Genomic DNA, 21,783 nt, shown 5'->3' on the forward strand with positions numbered 1-21,783 from the left:
TGGTTATCTGAAATTTCAATAATGTGAAAAAAAGAGCTCAGAGTAGCCCTGTGAAATTAAAATCAACATAAAGTAATGCAATGTACATGTGGATGTTTGCTTTAGAAGCATTCTCACCCTCTATATAGCCTAATCAGAAAGTGCTGCCTTTTTCAGATGTCCATTTTTCGTGAAATTTCCAGATACATTTGCACACGTTTGCGTATAAAAATTTCAACATGAAATTTCACAAAAATTAGACATCTGAAAAAGGCAGCACTTTCTGATTAGCCTATATATAGAGGGTGAGAATGCTTCTAAAGCAAAAAAAACCTACAAAGTAAGCCTAAATGTGAAAATCAAAATTTGGCAAAATCGACACGATTTTGTACATGTGGATGTGTGGCCTATGTTTACGGAGGCAGTCCAGTAAATAGGCCACATTTATGGGGCTATACGTGAACCAACTAAACTTGTACTACTCACTACTAGGCCCCTTAGTTGTACGCCAGCCAACTCGTACACTGGCCAAAATTAAATTCATGCCATTTGGTAAGAATGATACTGGGCCACCTCTCAGACTCAGACCTCCTGCATGATTTCTGGGACTGGGCTAGACCCGTGAACGTGGCGTTGTACTTGTACTGTAGTTTAAAAGCCACGTCCACGGGTCTAGGACTGGGCCAGTACACAAAAGGTTCAATTAGACCTAGGGCAGTGTTTCTTCATCAGATTTAAAACTGTTTTGGTACTAATTTCAGGTCATATTAAGGAATATCAGTGGTGGCCCAGTATGAAGTTCTTTCCCATACGAGTTGTCCTGTGTACGAGTTGGTCGCGTACGAGTTGGTCCGCGTACGGTGTTCATGTACGACTAGAAGTTACGAGTTGATCTGTTTTCGTAAACGTTACACTACATGTATAGTGTACGAATCCACACTCCCCGTCTCGTCTACCATCAACTGCTGGTGCTACACATTTCCAAAAAGTAGTGAATAAATTCATGCCATTCTCTCCAAGTCCATTCTCATAACTTTAGTCTTTGTTAGAAATGCTTTGCGTGCTTTTTCGCATGTACAACCCGATCATCAGCACAGTAGGAAAGAGGCACACAGCGGCCATGATGGAAAGCGCCACCGATCGACAGACCCATGCACTTTATATTTGCACGGTGCGCGTGCGGCCCGCCCCCGCGCCCGAGCTGCATGCGATGTATGCCTCGTTTATTAACGTGTCCCTTTGTATTACATGATACGGTAATATATAACGGTCATGTTTATAACATGGCGTATTACGTCCTCAAGCCTCACTTATTAACAACGGTGGCTAGTTGAATCGGGTGCACCATTGGCTTTCCAATGATACCAAATTTATCTCTGTAGCTGAATTTATTCTAAAGATACTGCTGCAGTAACTTCATGCGCCGCCAACGGCAGTGATAAACGTTCTTCAGTTTTGTCTCCACTTTTTGGGGTATTTTTTCCAAACAAAAATGCATAGTGTGAATCTTGGATACCTTGACTGCTCAAAACACACAAAACAACCAATATCAATATTGACATGATTTTTCTACTATATCCGACTTCAGGCGTCGATTACTCAAAACAAGGTTTTGTGGGACATTCCTCATTCTGCCTCAGTAGGTCACAAATAAAAAAAAGACACAGATACAATCTCAGTAGGGCTAATGGGACACTTTCAACGAAAACACAAAACGTCAAGAACGCACTGGCAACCAAATGTTACATACCATGCACTCTGTGTGTTTATTTTATTGAAGCGATACATTATCAAAGCCCTCAAACGGTTCAGTACTTTTTTTTCTGTTATCCTTAAACTGCATTTGTAACCAACGTAGAGCGTAGTGATAATAAATGCTTTGCTTTAAATTGACCCAGTGTTCCGGCCTAAGATTTAGTCAAACTAGATGACAAATGTATTTTAAGGCTATGCATTATTTTTGCTTATCAATGTAAACTAAACTAATTTTACTGTGTATCATGCCGATTCACTTTAATATGCAGACTTGCAAAAGTTATTTTTTTTTTTTTAATTATTATTATTGACATGCAACAAGCGTTCTGATTAATATGTATGTACTTAAAATAACATAAACTATATTGGTGTCTGTAATTCTTGGGCAGAATCGCCTCCTTTAAAGCTTTGCAGCTGATTATAGAAATGCAATGTTTCCATTCTTACAGTATGCTACTGTTCTGAAACCTCAGATGTACGCCAGTGCAGGACATATAGGTCGGTGAAGGGCAAAACGCAACATTGAAGTTGTGTAATTATTCTTTAAAATTAACAATAGAATTCTGAGTAATTTTCATTTTAGACCAAATACACATAAATACGAAATGCTCAAGTGGTTGTTGAAAATCCGGTCTTGTAAAGTTGCCATGATGGAAAATCGATGCAAGTGGCTAACCTAAACGCGGTTCTAACTTCAGAGTAAAATGGATCTCTGAGAAACTTAATATATCAACGTTATATTTATATAATATATACGCAGAAACTTTCAAATTCCACTTTACTTTAGCAATACTGTCGGTTCATATACACTGAAGTTCACAACAAACTATGACATCTACTACTGTGAATATTTGGGAAATACAAGCACTTGGCATTGTTTCTATAATTAAATATGTTGTTTTTGATCAAATCATGTTTGTCATGTAAATGTTCTGCCTATAATAAACATGCCGAAAATACACTCATGAAATAAAAAATCAAACTCTGATCATTTCGTTCTTGTGTAACAGACCAGTGGTCAGAGCTTGCCAATTGTCTATTTCCTCTCAGCTGGGGGCATCACCTGCATGCGAACACCTAAGAGAAAAAAAAGGAATGTCTTATATAAAGTGTATAATAGTTGATATTTTAATGTGAACAAAGAAGAGCTGATTTGAACAATCCGACTTTTAGGATGAACGAAAACTTAGTGGTGTAAAGGGGGAGGGGCGCAATGGGGACGCTATCATGCACTTCTACCGAAGAGGCCTGTGCCGATTTGTTTTGTGACCCCTCCCTCCCAAAATTTCGAAAGGACAAACAAAAGGAGTTTGTTTTTTATCAATTCAAACCCATTTTATTGTTTTCAAACCGTAGTTTGCTTTCACTGTCTTTTTTTTCTCGAAAAGTGCAATATCTACTGAGCTGCAATTTAAACGGGTTTGGTTTTGAATATTCCTCTTCACATTTTGAGTGGTGTTATTAATGGAAACGAACAGAATTCGTTAAAAGCAAATAATATGCCTTTAACAGCCCTGCATATCGTTTGTTCAGGAGTTATAGCGTGCATTCTTGACATTTAGTCCAAAATAGAGATATCTCCACTAAGAAGTCTGTTTCGGAGGTACGCACAGCTAACATTTAATCCCTGTATTAGATAAATCTCTATTATTATTAATACAGATTGCTATTGCTTATAGAGATATCTCTATTTTTGGATCAAATGTCAACATTGCACGCCATAGATATCTCTATTGGCAATAGAGATATCTGTATTATTAAAGAGATATTTCTAGTACTAATAGAGATGTCTCTATTATTAATAGAGATATCTCTATTTCCTGTCATAATAGGGCTATCTCTATTCTTAATAGATCTCTAATTTTGGATTCAATGTCAAGATTGCACGCCATAAGAAGTTACATGCAAGATAATGACACGTGAGATGCATGCTTCAAAACGGACATTATTCCGTGGTAATTTAACCGGTTTTTTTTATTTACCCGTGTTTTTTCCAGCTTCCACGGCGGCATATCTTCCCTCATCACTCTTACCAGATTCGGGTCTGATGTATGAATAAAAACATGTTTTAAGGGATTTGTTTTTATAATTATTTAACTGAGTTGAGACTCTATTGTTTCAGCCACGATTCATTGAACTAAGTAAAAAGAAACCCGATTTTTATAGGGAATAATTAATGAAAGGTAATATACAAGGCTAGAAGTCAAGGAAGCAATATCAATAAACAAGCTAGTATATTTGCAAGTAATCAGTTTCAAATGGGAAAATTACATTTTGACCCTTCCAATAACATTTGAAACCCTCAACTTTGAAATTTGTATTGACAATTTTTGTACATTTTTTTGGGGGGGGGGGGGGTTCTAGGTTTAATTAAGAGACTGTACTTACCCCGTGTGCTCTGCAGGTTGGCATCCTAAAAAAAAGGGAACAATGCGCGTTTTATTATTTCGTCGATGACAACTGTAAAATGATACAAAGATGCGATGATATTGCAACACACACAAACAACATCTCCTGAACATAAATTTCAATTGTGTTAAACACTTTATTGCATTTGAACTGCATATGGCAGTTATGAAGGTTGTTAAAGATTTAGGTTCGCAGCATTTTCCTCCATACTGCTGCACTCTGAAATTCCCACTATCCTGGTTTTTTGTGCCATTACTGCCACCGACCTACAAAACAAAGTGTGATTTAGATTTCATCTTTCCAGCTGATAATACATTTTAAATATATATCACTTTGTTTTATGGCCTGTGAGCTATTCCATTCTGAATTTAGCGTATTTTGCATCCATTTGTTTTCTTATTTATGGACAATGTCCAATTTACCTTGGCTACGTTTGGTGGTTGACCTTCTGTGGCGCATGACTCCAGCGACAATGACCACAATGATTGCTACTGATAGGATAATGGCGATTGCTCTGCCGGCAGAAAGCCCCGGGTCAGATTTCACATCTGATAAGTGGACTGAATACAAAATAAAGAACATTGGGAATGAAAACTGCTTATACAAACCCGTACATTTTTAATGTTACTGTTCTGGGTTTCAATAGCACCTCAACTTTACCGATAATGATTTGTTATCCTGAGAAACCCTCATAGTTGTCGTTTCTACCACCCACAAATCATGTTTATATGGCCTCAAACGGGAGAGGCCCCCAAGCACATTGCTATACATTGACATACAGAGAAAAGGAGTCAAGTTACGCGACCCTCTCCCAGATGATGAATACAGGGGGCTCAAGATTGCGTCCGCTCTAAAGGACAGAATGACGTCATTACCCTGCCATACGGAACTGGGCGTGGTCGTCATCGGCTTGAAAAAGAAGAGTCTGTGATTTAAAATGTTTACGAATGCATGGTGTAAATCAAACGTATAATATAGTTATTATTTATTTCCCCAAGATATAGTTATACCTCGACAAAGTGGCAGTTGCTTACTTTAATAGATCGTTTCACGGATACCGCAATCTGTGTTGTCTCATTACATTGTTAGTGTTGTAAGACGTAATTAAGGTAATTCAAGGGTGTAAGGGTTATTTATCAAACGCTTTACTGTAATACGCCTTTATTAAGGTTCCAAAACTTACATGCCACGTTCATCAGACAAGCGTCGCACACACGTGGGCAGAATGCGTTCCCTCTCGCGCAGCACGTGTACAATGCCCCGTCGTCCTCTTCGGTCAGTACACCTGTCGTGAAGTTCAGCGTCGTCACTCGGCCACCGTAGTCGCCATCCGTTATCTCTGGCTGTGCTGGATTGACCTGTTCCTCTTCGTCTCTGAACCACATCAAATCGGGCTCCGGATTGCTGCTCTCGGAGACGCAGCGGAATGACGAGTTGCTACCTGTCGTAGCTGTCAGTGGGCAAGTGGTGATGTGTATCCTAGGACAAACTGAGCAGAGAAGATTATACCTGAGTGCTCAACAAATCCATCTGCAACAGGTTATTATTCTGAGCATCAACATAATTTCATTGTATAACTGACCCTGGGCTGATTGGAATCAGTTACGAAAACACGACTTATTTGAAGTTGAACTTATCTAGCCAATATGCAGTTCTACATTTTATATTTATACTTTGAGCGAATTTAAAAGAAAGGAATAATGTTTGAGGTATGGGCGTAATAATTACAATGAACGTGCAAAAAAGACAAACTACACGATATTTCTTGCTAACTGTGGTATCGAATCAGGATACAGGAAGCAAGTTTCCATTCCAGGGCTTATGGAAACGAGGTTGACAATAAAGTAAGCACTGCGGACGAGGTTGGCCTTATGGATCTACTGCAGTACCCGATCTGGTACTGTACTTCATTTATGATGTTGTTTGCTGTGCCTTGGTCAATAACCAAGACCCATTGCGGGTCAAATCTGATCTGGGACTTTAAAAGAGCATTACAGTAAAAAAAAGTCTCCTAGTTTTTTTTTTAATAGTTGGTTTACTGTGGTTGAGGTATCCAATCGCATCGAATTGCCTACTATCCCATCATATTTGTCCCCTCAAATTATAGTATAAAAAGAGAATCAATAAAATGAAACTGAAATCACTTGTTTACACTAAGAACAGGCTTATATAGGGATGATAATTATATGAGTGCCCACACCTGTAACATCAAGTGTCACGCTGGCGTTCACTGCGGGCCAGTTATCGATGTTTGAAGCAGAGCACTGCAGTAGCTCTCCGTGGTGATTCCACGTAGTGGACAGTCTCACAGTACTCCTGCTGGTGGTCAGACCGTCGGCTCCCACGACATCCGTGCTTTCGTTTGCCGTGATGTTCCAACTCCCCAAGCTCCACTCGATCGACACCGCGGGGCGAGTCCCCGGTACTTCGCAGATGAACTCACTCTCCACTCCCTTGATCACAAAAGATGTCCCGTTGGTTTGGGTGATGTTATCGGTTGACTCATACATAGTTATCACTGTCGGTGGAACTAAACAGATATAAAAAAAAAACATGATTAATCTTTGAATAACATGCCTTTTTTGGCTTGTGGCAAGACCCTTCAACTTTGTAATGGAATTTTCGTACATTTTAAAACGTCACTTTGAAAACAAACAATATTGTTGATGGGAGAAATTTAGGTCGTCGGTAAAAAGCTTTGACGCAAAATTGTAATTTTGTTAGCGTCAACTGCCCAAAATAATAGAGTAAACGCAAAATGTTTGACCGCAAACCCAATTCTTAAACATTTGTTTTGACGTTTTCAGCAAGATATGTGGTTGAAAGTCCCCCATATTGTGTGGTACTTGTATTTTTAAAAAAATGTAGTAATTGTTTACACTAGTTTACAAAATGTTGCATTTGGACTGCCTTTAATGTATCAATGTCTAAAGGTTTTAGTGTATTTTTGTCCATTGGTCTTGGTTTTATGGTATTTGACCGGTTAGCTGTATTTAGGTACGTGTTGTGAGCTAATTTTATGTATTAGCTATTTTGTTTTCACTTTAATTATTACCTTTTATATCGAGCGTTGCACTGATGCTCAAACCAGGATGGTTTTGCTTATTTCTGGCCTGGCAATGCAGCAACTCGCTGTGGTTGCTCCAGGTCGGGGTCAGTATGAGCGAACTATTGCTGGTTATCAATCCACCGGACCCAGCGCCATTCGTGCTGCTGGCGAACGTTAGTTCCCTACCGCCGAGTGTCCAGGTGAACGATGCTCCGGGGTCGATGTCTGGTAGCTGGCACGTAAACTGCGAATCCACTCCATGTACCAGGTAAGAGATTGCATCAGTTGATGGAAGCAAGCCGGTAGGATCTGACAATGTGATTTCTGTCGGAAGCACTGCAATGGCAAAAAGAGATGTGTTTCTATAAATTCATACACACCATGAAAAATACCTAATTGGCAATGCAAATGCAAATCTTCCTAATCAATGTAGAACACTCTTGTAATATGCAATGATTAGTAACGTTTGATTGCAGCACACACAAACCATAATGATTTCTATACTGCTTGGTGTACTCCTTTTGATGTCTTGAATATTGAAGAAAAAAAAAGAGCATGCCCACTTGTTACAGCTAAGTTTTATCTCCATTTTGTTAAAACCAGATTTATATTTCCTTCTTTTCATTTTATCCGATAAACAATTTGGGTAAAATTATTCAACATACCAAATATTTCTACATCGTCGATGGCCATGTCTGACGTATCACTGTATCCCCTCGTTGCCTCAAATGCGATCCTAAAATTTGACGTCGGGTCGCTTGTACACAGATTCGCCTCAAGCCAATTCGTCGGGCTTGTTTGCTGGCCACTCCATGAACCCAGGGTTATCCCTGTCCCGATGTTACGGCTGGTTAGTAAGCGTTTCACTCTCAAAATACCTAAAGCATAACAATATAATTTTCAGAACAACGATGTATTACAAAAAGGAACAGCAATGTTCACTTCCAGGAAGCTTTCGTCACTTGTGGAGTACTCGTCGCAGCTGCAAAGATAGGCAGTGTTACTTTTTTGGGGAGGGGTAATTTTCCATTTTCCTCGGCTAAACTAATCGCGTGGAAACATTTCGTGAAATCTGCTGCATATGTCGGGAATAAACCTTCACAGAATCTCACTTTTTTTGTTAGCTACATGAACAATTATTATTTAGCGCCTTCGCAAGATCGAGTGGTAAATGATTTTGTAACTTGTCCCTTGTGACTTGCGGCTTGTCCCCGCTCAATCTGCCTCGCAGCTTCGCGATTATTTTTTTTTTCAAAGTCAATATAACCATGCAAAAAAAAATACGGTAGTTTGGTTGGCGAGCTTAATTAACCTTAGGTGTTTTAACAGCGGTGTGGGTTCACATACTAAGCCCATAGATACGTACCCATGTAGTATCCGTACATGTTGTACCAAAAGCGCACGCAGACTATTTGCCGATTATTCTTGTGTGGAAACACAGGACTAAGAAGCACCGCAACGTTATTTGGGCTCATGTTTGAAGCCTCAATGTAGAGGTAGTAGCCATAGCCGGTGCCTAGAAATATAACGGCACAGGAAAATACATTAAAAGGCACCGGAAAAACCCTTCCCCCCCAAAAAAAAAAAAAATGTGAAGAATATTGAAAAAAAAAACCACAAACCATGTAAAAATTCTAATACCAAAACCAACTACAATACCATAACAAACACACCATGCCGACACAAAAACAAACAAAATCAAATACATATACATACATACACCAACATCCACCCAAAACAGATCTAGCACTGTCAACAACAGCTATGTTTACGTTACATTCGTAGTGTGGAAATTCCTTTGTTTCGTGTAGTTAAACCTGTTTTCCAGAGAGGGGAAACACTGTGTGGACGTGGGCAAATCCACACAACGTCGATGCTACCTGGTTTAATGTGGACCTCTTTTGTTTGGAAGTCCACACAGTGAATGATATGCTTGTACACCCATACAATCACCCATGTTTACGTTATATACCTAGTGTGGACATTCTTTTGTTTCGTGTAGTTAAGAAAAACCTGTGAAACAAAACCTCATTTACTCACAATGTAAAAACTGTGTAATTTGTTTCGCCCCGAGTTATTCATCGCTTTCAGACTTCTGTTTTTAACAAAACTTTCATACATGAATCGGTAATTTCATACATTTCTTGTACCTCGGCAAATTTTCTTAAAATTTGCCATTATTTAGGAACTATTTTCCATAATATTTAATTATTTATTATTAAAAGAAACCTAAAATGCATTCACATTAATTTTGGTGTAATCAGTCTTGAACAGAATTTTTATCTGGGATGACTTTGGCATTTAAACTCACCGGTAGAGGGTGATATGCCTACCCTTTTCTTTGGGGCAATATCATCATCTTTGTTATTTTCCCCCAAATCATTTAAACCAAATTGGCACAAAATACGTATATCAATGTAATTAACTTTAAAGCATTTTTTTTTCATACATAATTTAACTTTTAAAAGTACCCTAAACTAAAGAAAATCGTTCAAAACATAAAATGGTAAATTGGTAAAGCGACAATGAATTTTAGTCTAAAGTAACCGCTTGGTAGGTTTAGGCAAAACACAAAAATGTTTTGACGAACAAAATGCATAATTTTCTGTATTTTTTATAACAAATAACTGAAATTCATGAATACCAAAACCATTTATTATTGAGGTAATTTCTTTTACACGGCAAATTTCTTAAAATGTTTACGTCTGGTGACGCGTTGCTCGTTTTTGACGGCTTAGATCACCAGGCTATTTAGACTTAAGTGACTAGTCGGAACGAAGTGGCCCTACTCCAATATGCATTAATGACAATCTGTGCAAAGTTACGTGACTTTATACTAATGTGCATACCAGAGTGACTAGATATGCAAGCGTTCGTAATTAAGGGTTAATATGGTGTTCCATTCCTAACCCCTAAGGTGTGTTACAAAAATAACCTTCAATTTGAAGGATTCAGGACTGTTCATTTTTGTCATCACTGTGTGAACCACGAACTTACTTCCATAGGTCTTATCATAAGTTGGTCCTGTATTAGACGTAGATGTCTGTCCGTACTTTCGAAACCAATTGTAGTTATCACTCCCTGACTGGGTCCAATCGCACATTCCACTCTGGAAGTCACACAGGCGCCCCAGAGCTGGTAAGGAGAAAAATCCGAATATTTAACCATCAATTCATAACGGACCATTTGTAATGTAAAATATCATTACACTGTAAAAACAGTTAAACATTTGGACGCAAACTTTAGTAAAAATGACTAATTAACCCAGGTTAAGTAATTGTTACTTTTTATTTTTACCAAAAAAGGTTAGTCATTTGGGAGCAAACATCAGTCAAAATGACTAATGTAGCTTAGTCAAGTAATGTTTACTAATTATTTTGCATCCTGGACTAACCAGGTTGACGTAAAATTACAATAAACAAAATAAGGGTGCAATGACTACTCATGATTCGTCACATTTTTTTTCTAAAAAAAGTGCTATATTGGAATATTTATGAATTCACTAGTAGCTTTATTGATAAATATAACTATGTGTGTATGTTTGTATCACTTTTAAACACGTTTTCAACCAATGATTAGTAATGTAAGCTTCTGTGACATTATTTTGAAAATTGTTCAGTCTTGAATTACTATTAAGTCGACCAGTCCAATGATTATTCCTGCGATACTCCCATGCATGCGTATTGTGACAATTCCCCCCCCCCCCGTTCAGGGCGCGAACAATTTCAAACCTCGCTGTGTCCACCACATTTTTGATTTGGTGTATCACGGAAACAGAATTTGCTATACTATTGCTATATGTACGCATTCACTTGCAGCTGTTTTCGATATATATGACAAAACGTGTTTATGTGTATTATTTCATTTTTTTCTTTTTTTCAACCATTGATCAGTAGTTTAAACTTGTGTGTCATTCTTTTGAAAAATCGGTGTCAGAAGTGTGATGAGTGTGATTGATTTAGGTGATTTCTCTGTTAAATAATTTAATTGCTCATTTTGTTGTGAAATGTTGTTGGTGATTTCATGGTGGAACGACTGCGAATGGAAGCCCAATTTCTGCAGTGGGAGAATGATCTCATTGCAAATAAATTGGAGGCTGTCAGGGAGGTGTGGTCAGGTATTTCCCCAAAGGTAGGATACACTGGTACACCGGCCGAGAGCAGGCATGTGGTCCGTCAGGTTTATTACCATTGTGAGCTTAGTTTGCCCGAAGAGACTTCTAGGTATATCTTTGGACCAACGGGGAAAGTGTCGGGCCACGTGTAGTGCCTGATTCGACCCCTAATTTTGGGAGGGCGTTGAGCTTTATGGAAAGTACACCTAGGAGAAGACAGGGCTCAGGAATATTACCCCTAGCGGAGTCGACGCGTTTGGTCAGGGAGGCAGACGGTCCAAATGAGGATATATGTCGTTCATACCTGATTGTGGCGTGGAACGGGGTAAGGCAAGTACCGACTCGTTTGTTGGTGACGTGGGATGGTGATTACCCCTATACCGGTACATACCGAACTGTTGTTTCGAAACTCCACAAGTGGAGGCGAAAAACAACAGTTCAGCTCAAGACAAAAGCTCGGCAGTGGATTTTTGGTCACTGAAACGAGAGTTACGTGTCCGTGGTGATGTGGGACAGAAAGTCGAGTAGCAGAGGTTGCTCGACCAAAAGCACGCCAAGTTGGTGAGAGCCGTTAACTTTTGAACAGAGCAGCTGTTGATGACTTTGAAAGTATGAGAACCTGCTGGTAATGTCGTTGTCGACTCAGATCAAGGGTCAGGGTCAGGGCAGGGCGTGTCGTCCCCCAATACACACAACCCCAGGAAGCCGAACCTAGAACCTTGCGGTGTTTCATGTGTCGATTCGGGGGAACATCGCCCGGGAGTGTAAAAAAAAAGATTTCAGGGAGGATGGCTGCACTCCGAAACAAAAACCAGTAAGCCCCGCATAGGACGAGTGGGAAGGCTAAATGGTCAAGAGGATCAAAAAGATGACCCAGTGACAGTGAGGGTAGTATCGGAGGAAAGAGGTCCAAACAAGGTGATGGGCGTCGAATCATAACTCTGTACGATCCAAGCATTGGTCCTCGCTCTGGTATGTTTGTGAATGGGGTAGCAAGGGAGACCAAAATGTCGATTTCTGCTTGACACGGGGTCCATCGACACTTTGATTAGTAGTACCGTGTATTACCAAATTCCAACGGAGACGAGACCCGTCTTGGAGACGGAAGATGTTCAATTGAAGCAAGTTGACGGTAGTCGCTTTATGCTGAGCATAGCTTGGATGGAAGTGCAAGTTGGTCAGACCACTTACCAATTGAGGGAAGTCTTCGCTGAGACAAAGTACTGTGGTATCCTGGGCGTCGATTTTCTTGTGCCCACGATTGGAAACTTATACTTTCTTTTAAGGTAATGGAGGTTCAATAATGACCAAATTGAGCGCTCTAATGTCGCAGGCGAGCCCTTTTGGGGCGCGTTGTAGTTTCTAAAACTACGGCCAGTCATAGTGGAACCGATGGAAAGTTTTTGCAATGTATCCCAGAAAGTTTGGTGTTGGCCAGATCTGTGGTTGAGACTGAGGCCGATGTTGTTCAAATGCGGGTCTTTAACCCTGGAAGTAAGAAAAAGTTGCCCGTGAGCTGGCAATAGCGGGAGTGATCTCCCAGGTTGAGCTTTTGGTTAGGGGCGTAGCCGACCAACCAACCCTGTCACGTAGTGCTTTTAAGGAAGCACAGTTACAGGATGCAGGATGGAACCATGCATGAGTTGGCTGTCAAGGTCGAAGAAGCATGATGGTAATGGCCGTCCTGAGTGGAAGACAGTTTTCCACTGGTCAGCAACATGTAGGACCTATTGGTCGCAGTGGGACCAGTTGAAGGTCCGTGAGGAGTTGTACATTGGAGGTGGGACTCCGGTATCGATGCGACCGTCATCAAAACCAAGCCAGAACACACAACCTGTCTCGCTGAACTGCCACACATGGTTGAAGACTTCCCCTGGAAATCGAGTGTAGAGACCCTTAATCTACTCAAGCCAGTTCAGGACACTAAAACACTGGGTCAAACATTCGGTGGTGTATTGCTGAATCTGCCAAAACACACCCTGATGGGAATGTGGGTCCCAAATTGCCTGACGTCTTTAAGCTTCGGACCGATGATGATGTTTGCCTTAAGGCCCTGTCACACTGTTTGCGATCTTATATGCGCTCTCACTGCGTCCTTAAAAATAGCTGGGGCGCAACAACAACTACTAGATCGCAACGACAACTACATAGGTCGCCAGATGGGCGCCAGAGAGTCTTAATGGTCTCCGATGAGCGCAACGGTATTTGAACATGCTCAAAACAATCGCAACACCTCTGCGCTTTGGCCAGGGCGCCGTAATGACGCAACTCGGGCGCTCTGCGAACGTGAATCGTGCGACATTGAAGTGGCATTGACGCAGCATATAGGCGCAAAGCAGTCGATGTAGTCTCTATGAGAAAGTAACTTGACTGCGATGAACTTGTATAATATTTTTTGAAACTGGACTGTGTACTGACCGTTTTGTTGTGGTATTTATACAGCGCAAGTGACGTCACATGAGCGTATATTGGTCGAATAGAGAGCACGACGCGAGCTGCTAGGACGTATCAACAGCGAGCAGAGCGCAGTATGGGCGCAGTGACAGCGACTAGATCGAGTAATTGGGCTTGACAGGGGCGCATAGAGAGCGAGTTGAACGCATCGTAAGCGCGGGAAGAGAACAGTATGAGCGTAGCTTGAGCTTCTTTGAGACAGAAAGTTGTCATTTTCTTGCCTCCTCGCTGCGATTGTTCAATTTATAAAAAAAGTGGTCGCTGTAAGGTCTCCTATGAGAGCGCATTTAATGTGACAGGCCCTTTAGTGCCTATGAGCGTCTAGCCACTGTAAAGGGCCTGTCACACTGTCACGTTCTGGTGTGGAGTTCGTACCGCGACCAAGAAAATTAACTAAAACGCGGTGGCAACGCTGATGACGGCGTGGGGACTCATTGATACTAGTTAAGGACTTCAAAAGGACTCCAAGGACTTCGCTGAACGCCAACTGCCACGTTTGTTTTGGACATGCACAAAATGTTTGATTGAAATAAACAACAAGAGTAGCTTCAACATAATGAGAACGGTGTTATCTTATTTATGCTCTAGTGTATAATTGTTAGCATTGAAGGTCTCAAGTAGCAGAAAATAAACACACATTGTGCGCGTAAACGGCTTTGAATTTGTCACGTCTAGTGCGCAATTTGTAATGTCCTCTACCGCGTGACCCTCCATGCAAGGCTACGCGAATGCACGCGCTGCCGATCTAGTCTTTGTATACTACATGTATATCTATGGCTCGCAGAGACCTACGACTACGAGTTTGACCGCGTACGCATACGAGTTGGTCCGCGTAAAGAGTTGACTCGCATACAAGTTGACCTGTATTTACAGGCCAACTCGTGATTTGAATGTTTAAATAGGCCCATCTCAAAATCATAGAAATAACTGTTCAAGGGTTTTAAATTGAAAACATTTTATCACTATCGGTAAACGAGGCACACAAATTGAATAATTTGCCGGCTAAGTATACCTTAGGCCAACTGTCAATGCGGAGATATCATTCATGTTATTACATGTATGATGTACCGCTGTTAACACTACCTACACAGAAACGGAACTTTGCAAGAACATATTGCACTCATTTCGGCGGTAAAGAAAAACCTCTACGGCTCAGGCGTTGTATCTCAGTGAAAAGTACTGTACTACTTGGAATGAATAGAACAAAAAATGACTTAAATTGTTTTAAAAAAAAACCTGATTCTTGTTCACGAAACGTCGGCACACCGAGCAACAAAGATGGCGGACAACGAAGTTGAAAATCCCGCGCGCCGCGCACTGCACATGTATGTGTTTATTTTTTTTTACCACTATCGTTACCCCGTATGTACCGTGGTTATTTCTGTGTTTCTAGTATGACCAGGTTTGCGTTAACATTTTAACAACTTAACCACGGAAGTAGTCAATAAATATGACCACGGAAATAATAACCAAGTATTTTTTAAGAGTGCATCCGATTCTCGCCTATCCATATTATGACAACCTATTTGTAGTCCACACCGATGCCAGTGATGCCTGGCTAGCGCGGATCTCCTTTAGTCTAATAAGCCAGTGAAGCCTGTCATCGCCTTTGCCAGTCCATCCATCAACAATGTCAGAAGGAATTACAGCACAACTGAAAAGGTAGGCTTGGCAGTTGTATTGGATTGAAAAACTGTCAGCCTTATCAGCCATGTGGTTGTGAAGGTTGATTTCGAAAGGTTACGTAACACTTTATTTTGAATGAAGTAAACTACATGTGCACAGACATGTTCACGTTGGCGGGCGAAATCTTTGAAAATTATTTTCTCCCGTTTAGAAGACCGTATCTTCATACAACTTTTAGGGTTTATTTCCCTTATAATGATCCAAGTATGTGTTTAAATTATTGTGATATGTTCAGTACTTTTCGTTAAAATTGGAAAAATAGGCCTGGTTACGAGCATTTTGGAAAGTTGTAACACTTGCGTTTGCAATATATGTCAATCTCTTCAAGCCACACAAATATCAATAAGGTTCCTTTCCATTATGGCGTGCAGTAAGCATGTGCATAAAAGCCTCCTTCACGAGATATTATTTGATAAATATCACCCTTTTTGCTGGTTTCCATTGGTCGATACCGAGACCCACGCCAAGTCAATCCGAGTGACGCTAATGAATATGCTAATATGCCCGTCGTCATTGTTGCCAGGCCGAAGTCGGTCAACCGTAGCGCCTACGGCGCTTTGCTGAACAATGCACGTGGGTTGGGTCGGAAAAAAAAACACTTGTCGAAATTTTCCTTGAAGATGGTTCAATGTGTAACACTAGCGTTTGCAACAACAAATTAAGCTGAAATTCAAAATGAACGTAATGTAGATGATCTAGGTGTTCAACTACTCGTGAAATAACAACTTGAGTAGATTCGAAGATTTCGAAGATTTCTTCAAGACTTGAAGGTCAGCTGTACCGGTAACCAGTATTGACGTTTCGGCATCGATGACGGCGATTTTTTTTCATTGACATAAAGTTTAGAAATTCTTCTCCCGTTATTATTTAACGTTTCAATCATACTGAGCATATTTTCTGAGAAACATAACGTTCAAAAGGCCGTGTTTTTTGGGTTCACGAATTTCACTGCTCTGTATAATAGCGTCTAAGTACGTAATCAGATTAGTTTGCTTGACAACTTCGCCTTCGCAACCATATGACTGTTATCCAGAAGGCCATGTGGTAACTGACCACCAAGCGCTCCGGTGGCTGTTTCGAAACGCAGTTTCGAACAGCAAGTTTGAGGAAATGTTCGTTATTTCCACACTTGAGAGGAGTCCAACCTGGGCTACTGCCGGCCTAGCCTGGCAAGTCTGGCCGCGACCGTGCACTGTCCATGTTTGTGCTGTGCCTACCGGTACCTTCCTAACGAAACTTGTAAGTCCCAGTGCCTACCCGCGGAAATTACGATGAATGATCTCAACCTTACCGTTGAATATCCTTTCGATTTTCTCTGCTTGTTCCGGGTCGTCAAATGCCCCTCGGATTTTGTCTTCAACAGCAAGTAGGCCGCCGAAAACGGTGGCTATTGTCATCAGGCTTAGCCTGAGGTTAGCTGTGCTGTCAAAACGACAACGCGATATCCGGCCATATCGTATGCGCGCGTTAACGCAACGTACGTGTATGCACTATAACAATGACGGCCTGTTACAACTGATAATGTAGTAACCAACCGATACTGTATCACCAACCGATAATGTATCACAAATTGACCGATATTGTATCACTAACCGATAATGTAGCAAAAATTGACTGATAGTGTAGTACAATTTGTATCCGATAATGTATCACGTGTCGACGGATAATGTAACTACAAAATAACTGTATCCGATAATGTATCGCCTCGGAACGGATACTGTATCAACTGATAATGTATCAAAAATCAACCGATAATGTATCAGTATATTTGGAAAAGGTGGAAATATTGTAAATTAATTAAAGTCTAATAAGTGCCTTTACTATAATGCGTCCCCACTCGGGATAGTTTATCATTAAGATTTTTTTTTTAATTTGGGAGGGAGTTGCTCTGGTTTGGAGACGCTCTACTTCTGAGGGGGCCTAGGCTAGTGGCGCATCCAGCTTTTGATGTCGGGTGGGGGGGGGGGGGGGGTCACCGCACTCGCACATCTGCGCCGAAATGTGGACAAGTTCTATTCTCCGGACACTTGGCCTCCGTATGGGCTCCGTGCTCCAACCAAGAAGGCGCGATTTACCACTTTTGAGAGCACCATGGACGTACGGGACCACTGATCTCCATATGGAGTTCGCTCGTACCCCCCCCCCTACCCTGCAAACAGGACGCTGTAATACTCTGATGAATTCACGCTCTGATTGGTTGGATTTTGTGTGACCAGTGACCTCCGCGTCATCAAGGTCATGACTCTGCAAGGTTTGAAAAGGCCGTTAAGACTGATTCATTACTCTTTTGTTACAGTTTAGAGATTTTTTTCATTAAAAAGCGTAATAATGTAGGAAGTTCTGTAAAACTAATCTGTGTTGTAAATTTATAATTCCCGTCACAGGTTCCGTTTCGAATCACGAACGGTTGGATGGCATAATGCGACGCTCAGAATTTTGTCCACATGGTCCGCAAGGACAAAGAAATCACATTCCGCCGGTATGGAACGAGTGCATTTCAATGGGAAGTTTTCGGATAGCATTTGCGGACATTGGCTAACTGCGGTCTTAAACAGCTGCAGCCAGTGCTTTATACATAGGCCATAGGCCACTTCCTTCACAAGATATGGTGAAGCTCATCAGAGTATCCCAGCGTCCTGTTTGCAGGGCAGGGGTACGAGCGAACGTATGGAGATCAATGGACGGGACACAGCATTTGCGCGTACTGTACTGTACTGGTTCGCGCGCAAAGTTCCACACCACTTCCAGAATGTGCCAAGGCTATTAGCCGCAGCGTCTTCGCATGATCGTCAAGCAACGTCGGCGCGCGCATACGTTCAATTTAACTTGCAATGGTCTCCCAGACTATTCCCTCCCCCAATAACTTTGCATCATTCAAAATACGCAGTGGATGGACCGGGAACCAGTCTAGGTCCTCCCCCAACTCTCCGTTTCTGGCCGTTGAAGCGGCATGTGTGCACGAAGCCCATAGCTCCATGGTATAATCAAAAACTGAGGGGGGGGGGGGGCTTCCTGGAGACCACATGACACTGGGGGCCCTGTTCATGATACAGATGTATTAGCGCATTTCAAGCTTTGTGTACTCTTTCTCCCTTTCTCAGTACTACTTGATACATTTCGGTGGTTGGAATTTTTTTTAAATACCTCAAAATCTGCCCTTTTCTCTAAATACGAAATAAGGGGGGGGGGATCCAATAGTCCAGACCCCCCTCCCCGGTCAAAAAGTGGGGCGGGATATACAGGACATAAAACGAACATTTGTGTACACCTTTTCCCCATACTTATACATTATCGATTGATTTTTTGATACTTTATCGGTTGATACAGTATACGTTCCGTGGTGATACATTATCGGATACAGTTATTTTGTAGTTACATTATCAGTACATTTTTGCTACATTATCGGTTAGTGATACAATATCGGTCAATTTGTGATACATTATCGGTTGGTGATAGTTATCCGTTGGTTACTACATTACCAGTTGTAACACGGCCGTTGAATTTTTTTGTTCAGTGAATACATTACGCGCGCAAGGTATGTACGCTAAGTACGTTTGGACACACATGATTGGCTCAATCTAAAAGTCATCGGGTCAGTGATTGGCTGTTTTCGGTAAACAGTCGCTTCAAAAGTCGGGTGGTAGTCATTGCAGGAATAAAACACACTCAAAAAAGAGTGAAATTTGTTTTTGCGTCAATTTCCTGGCCGCGGCAGAGTGACGCGAAGAATGAATGGTTCAGTCGGTTAACTTTGCTCACTCAAAAAGGAGTGGTCATCGAATCACTCCAAATATTGAGTGGTAGAGTGGCTCACTCGATAAAGAGTCATTACCCTTAGATGACTTTGTAGCATTTCGTCACTTGAATCAGAGCGAATTCCACTCAAAATATAGTTCATGCGTTAACACTCGGGCGAGAGAGTGACGTTTTCACTCTTTTGCATTTAGAGAGTAACCAGTCGTCTAGCCCGCTAGGTGCTTTGTCTCCAAGAGTTCCACTTTCATGTTATCTACCGGGACGGGTCCAAACACAATGCACTCGATGCATTGTCAAGTATTTCTGAAGCTGCAAGTGAAGTTAATATTCGTCTCCAATTACTTGGCATCTAATTGCTTGCAACAGAACCCACCGCACCTTCCATGACTCCTGATCATGCAGACAGTGACAACCCAAATGTAATAGAGTCATGCTCTTCAGCCGTTTGTCTTCACCCAGAGGATTGCATTCGAATGGGAACAGTGTAATGACCGTGATCAGTGCTATCATTTAAAGTGCGTGTATATTAGCCAAAAGGTGCTGAACAATTCTAGCGATACACTCATGCCTTGCGTGTTAAAACAAAAATGCATAGACAACCAAAACGAGGTCTAGTGGCAGAATGCAGATTTGGTTAATATAGATGTCCGTTTCAATAACATTATTATACGGGAACGTCCTCGTGATGCACAATTCGAACGATATTGTGGAACGAAATTAAACTATTCATGTGTCAAATCTGCATGGTACAAGTGTTATGTGTAACCGAATAAACCTATGTCTTAACATTCACACCTGATTTCAAGACGTTGGTATTCGGATACTGTGGACAGAAATGTTCATTTAACATGGTGTACTTGGACAAAGGCCAAATAAGTCAATCTGGAAGGGTTTTTTAAGTTGAAAAAAAAATCAAATAGCCAAAATCATGTCACACATTTATCTTCTTGTTTGCGTGTGAAAGGGTTCCATGCGAATTCATTATTGAATACAGAAATCGCGTCGAATTTAACTTGTTATTTTTAACGGGTCGACAAACACACAATTTAGAAAAAAACATGGATTTTAAACGCGCCTGAATTTCATTTCCTTTTAATGTGTAGAATCATAGGAGTATGATATTTTGTTTCAAGGGAAAACAACCCACCTTTTTCGTTTGGGCGTCTGCAACCCTTAAAACAACGGCTTTCATATTTCGCACAACTGAAACCGCCTTGCGAGAGCCGAATTATTGTCTGGCAGCCAATAATTCGAATTTTGTAATAAAAAATTCAAAAGTGAATAACTGTTATATGGCTCAGAAAATACAAATTGAACATTTTTCAAGGCTAAACTCGAAAGAAGCACAGAAAACACAACTTTAATTACGTTTTATGATTCCTGCAACCTTTTTTCCTTTAATCCTATTTAAACTTTTTTGTCAAGTTCCCAACCCCAGTAGAGCCGTTTAGATTTTTTAAATTTCTGTTCTGTATGCGATAAGGCCGTCCGCTGGCACGCCCTAAAACCAAATATGATTTTCACGTCACGGTATTGTATGTTCTTTCAAAAAACAAAAACAAAAACAATTGGGGATTCAGAAGAAAAAAAATCAGAAGTCAAAATTATCATAAATATCCAGGCTATCCATTAACGAGTAAATGAGAAAAATCAACAACACATGATTATCAGTACAAATTCGTGTGAGTGCAGTCTTTAGTAGCATGGTATGCATTCATCACAGGGCCTACATCTTGTGTACGTTTAGGAATTACCCAATTAAAACAAAGGAAGGTCTACTTACTGTATGGAAAACACGCCACAGCGAATGCAAGGCACAGCACGTGTACTTTCGACGCCATCTCTCCGTTTGAGTGATACCCACGTATTACATCCTCTACCTTATATATCTGGGTTGTGTTTTGTCACGGAGCGATTGAACATTTGATAGCCCCGTGAAGGATAGAACGAAGCAGGATACAATGACATGTGAAAGCGGAAATCGAAGAGAAAATAAAACATTCCAAATGAAATCAAAACCAATAATCAAGCAATACAGGACACATATATTCGTCTACCATGTGCACTTAGTGTTTGTGGCTTTCTGAAAACACGGATTTTCCGGAGCCGGGGAAGTCCTCGCTCCATGTTGATTACGATAAAGAGTTGGGTCGTTCCAACATAAATGACACGCAGCTATCAGTGTTATTGGGTAACTGTAAATCAAATAAATAGTCGGGAAAGAAAGAGGACACAATATATTCCATTACAGGAAAACCTTTTTTTGGTCAAGTGATTAAACTCTCAGTAACGAAAAAAAATGCAAGCAAAAGCTTGCTATCCTGCGGTGATTCCACTGCCGTTTGTAATGTTAAGAATAAAGTAATTTTCATAATTACATTTTGTACCAGAAAAATGTAGTCGCAAGGGCGCCCACATTCCTTACAAAATACTCGCCTTCATAAACATATGCATGTTAACCACTAATCTCCTTTTCTAGAAATATATTCATATCTTCATATTAATTATGCTGACGTCATACTTCAAGGACTAAAGCAAGGCTTGGGTTCGTCATTTGTTAATACGCTATCCCATAGCGTTT

The 21,783-nt window shown here is 40.8% G+C and overlaps 1 protein-coding gene across 1 annotated transcript; it reads right to left on the reverse strand.

The window, feature by feature from the left end:
- Positions 1 to 1,721: 1,721 nt before the first annotated feature.
- On the reverse strand, positions 1,722 to 21,203 carry LOC119735129. Its single transcript, XM_038208829.1, has 11 exons — positions 20,986 to 21,203; positions 10,190 to 10,327; positions 8,559 to 8,708; positions 7,858 to 8,070; positions 7,199 to 7,528; positions 6,344 to 6,673; positions 5,327 to 5,632; positions 4,566 to 4,703; positions 4,123 to 4,147; positions 3,717 to 3,778; positions 1,722 to 2,811 (listed from the first exon to the last, which is right to left on the reverse strand). The coding sequence occupies exons 1-11, from the start codon at positions 21,041 to 21,043 to the stop codon at positions 2,771 to 2,773; spliced, it is 1,791 nt and encodes a 596-aa protein (XP_038064757.1). The 5' UTR covers positions 21,044 to 21,203; the 3' UTR covers positions 1,722 to 2,770.
- Positions 21,204 to 21,783: the final 580 nt, after the last annotated feature.

Source organism: Patiria miniata, unplaced genomic scaffold, assembly GCF_015706575.1.
Source record: "Patiria miniata isolate m_02_andy unplaced genomic scaffold, ASM1570657v1 HiC_scaffold_29, whole genome shotgun sequence".
Lineage (NCBI taxonomy): Eukaryota > Metazoa > Echinodermata > Asteroidea > Valvatida > Asterinidae > Patiria > Patiria miniata.

Coding starts and splice junctions, on each gene's coding strand:
- LOC119735129 (XM_038208829.1), bottom strand. CDS start 21,043: ATGGCGTCGAAAGTACACGTGCTGTGCCTTGCATTCGCTGTGGCGTGT. Junction 4,148..4,565: donor AACCACCAAACGTAGCCAAG/GTAAATTGGACA, acceptor CCTTTTTTTTAG/GATGCCAACCTGCAGAGCAC. Junction 2,812..3,716: donor GGAAGCTGGAAAAAACACGG/GTAAATAAAAAA, acceptor TTTTTCTCTTAG/GTGTTCGCATGCAGGTGATG.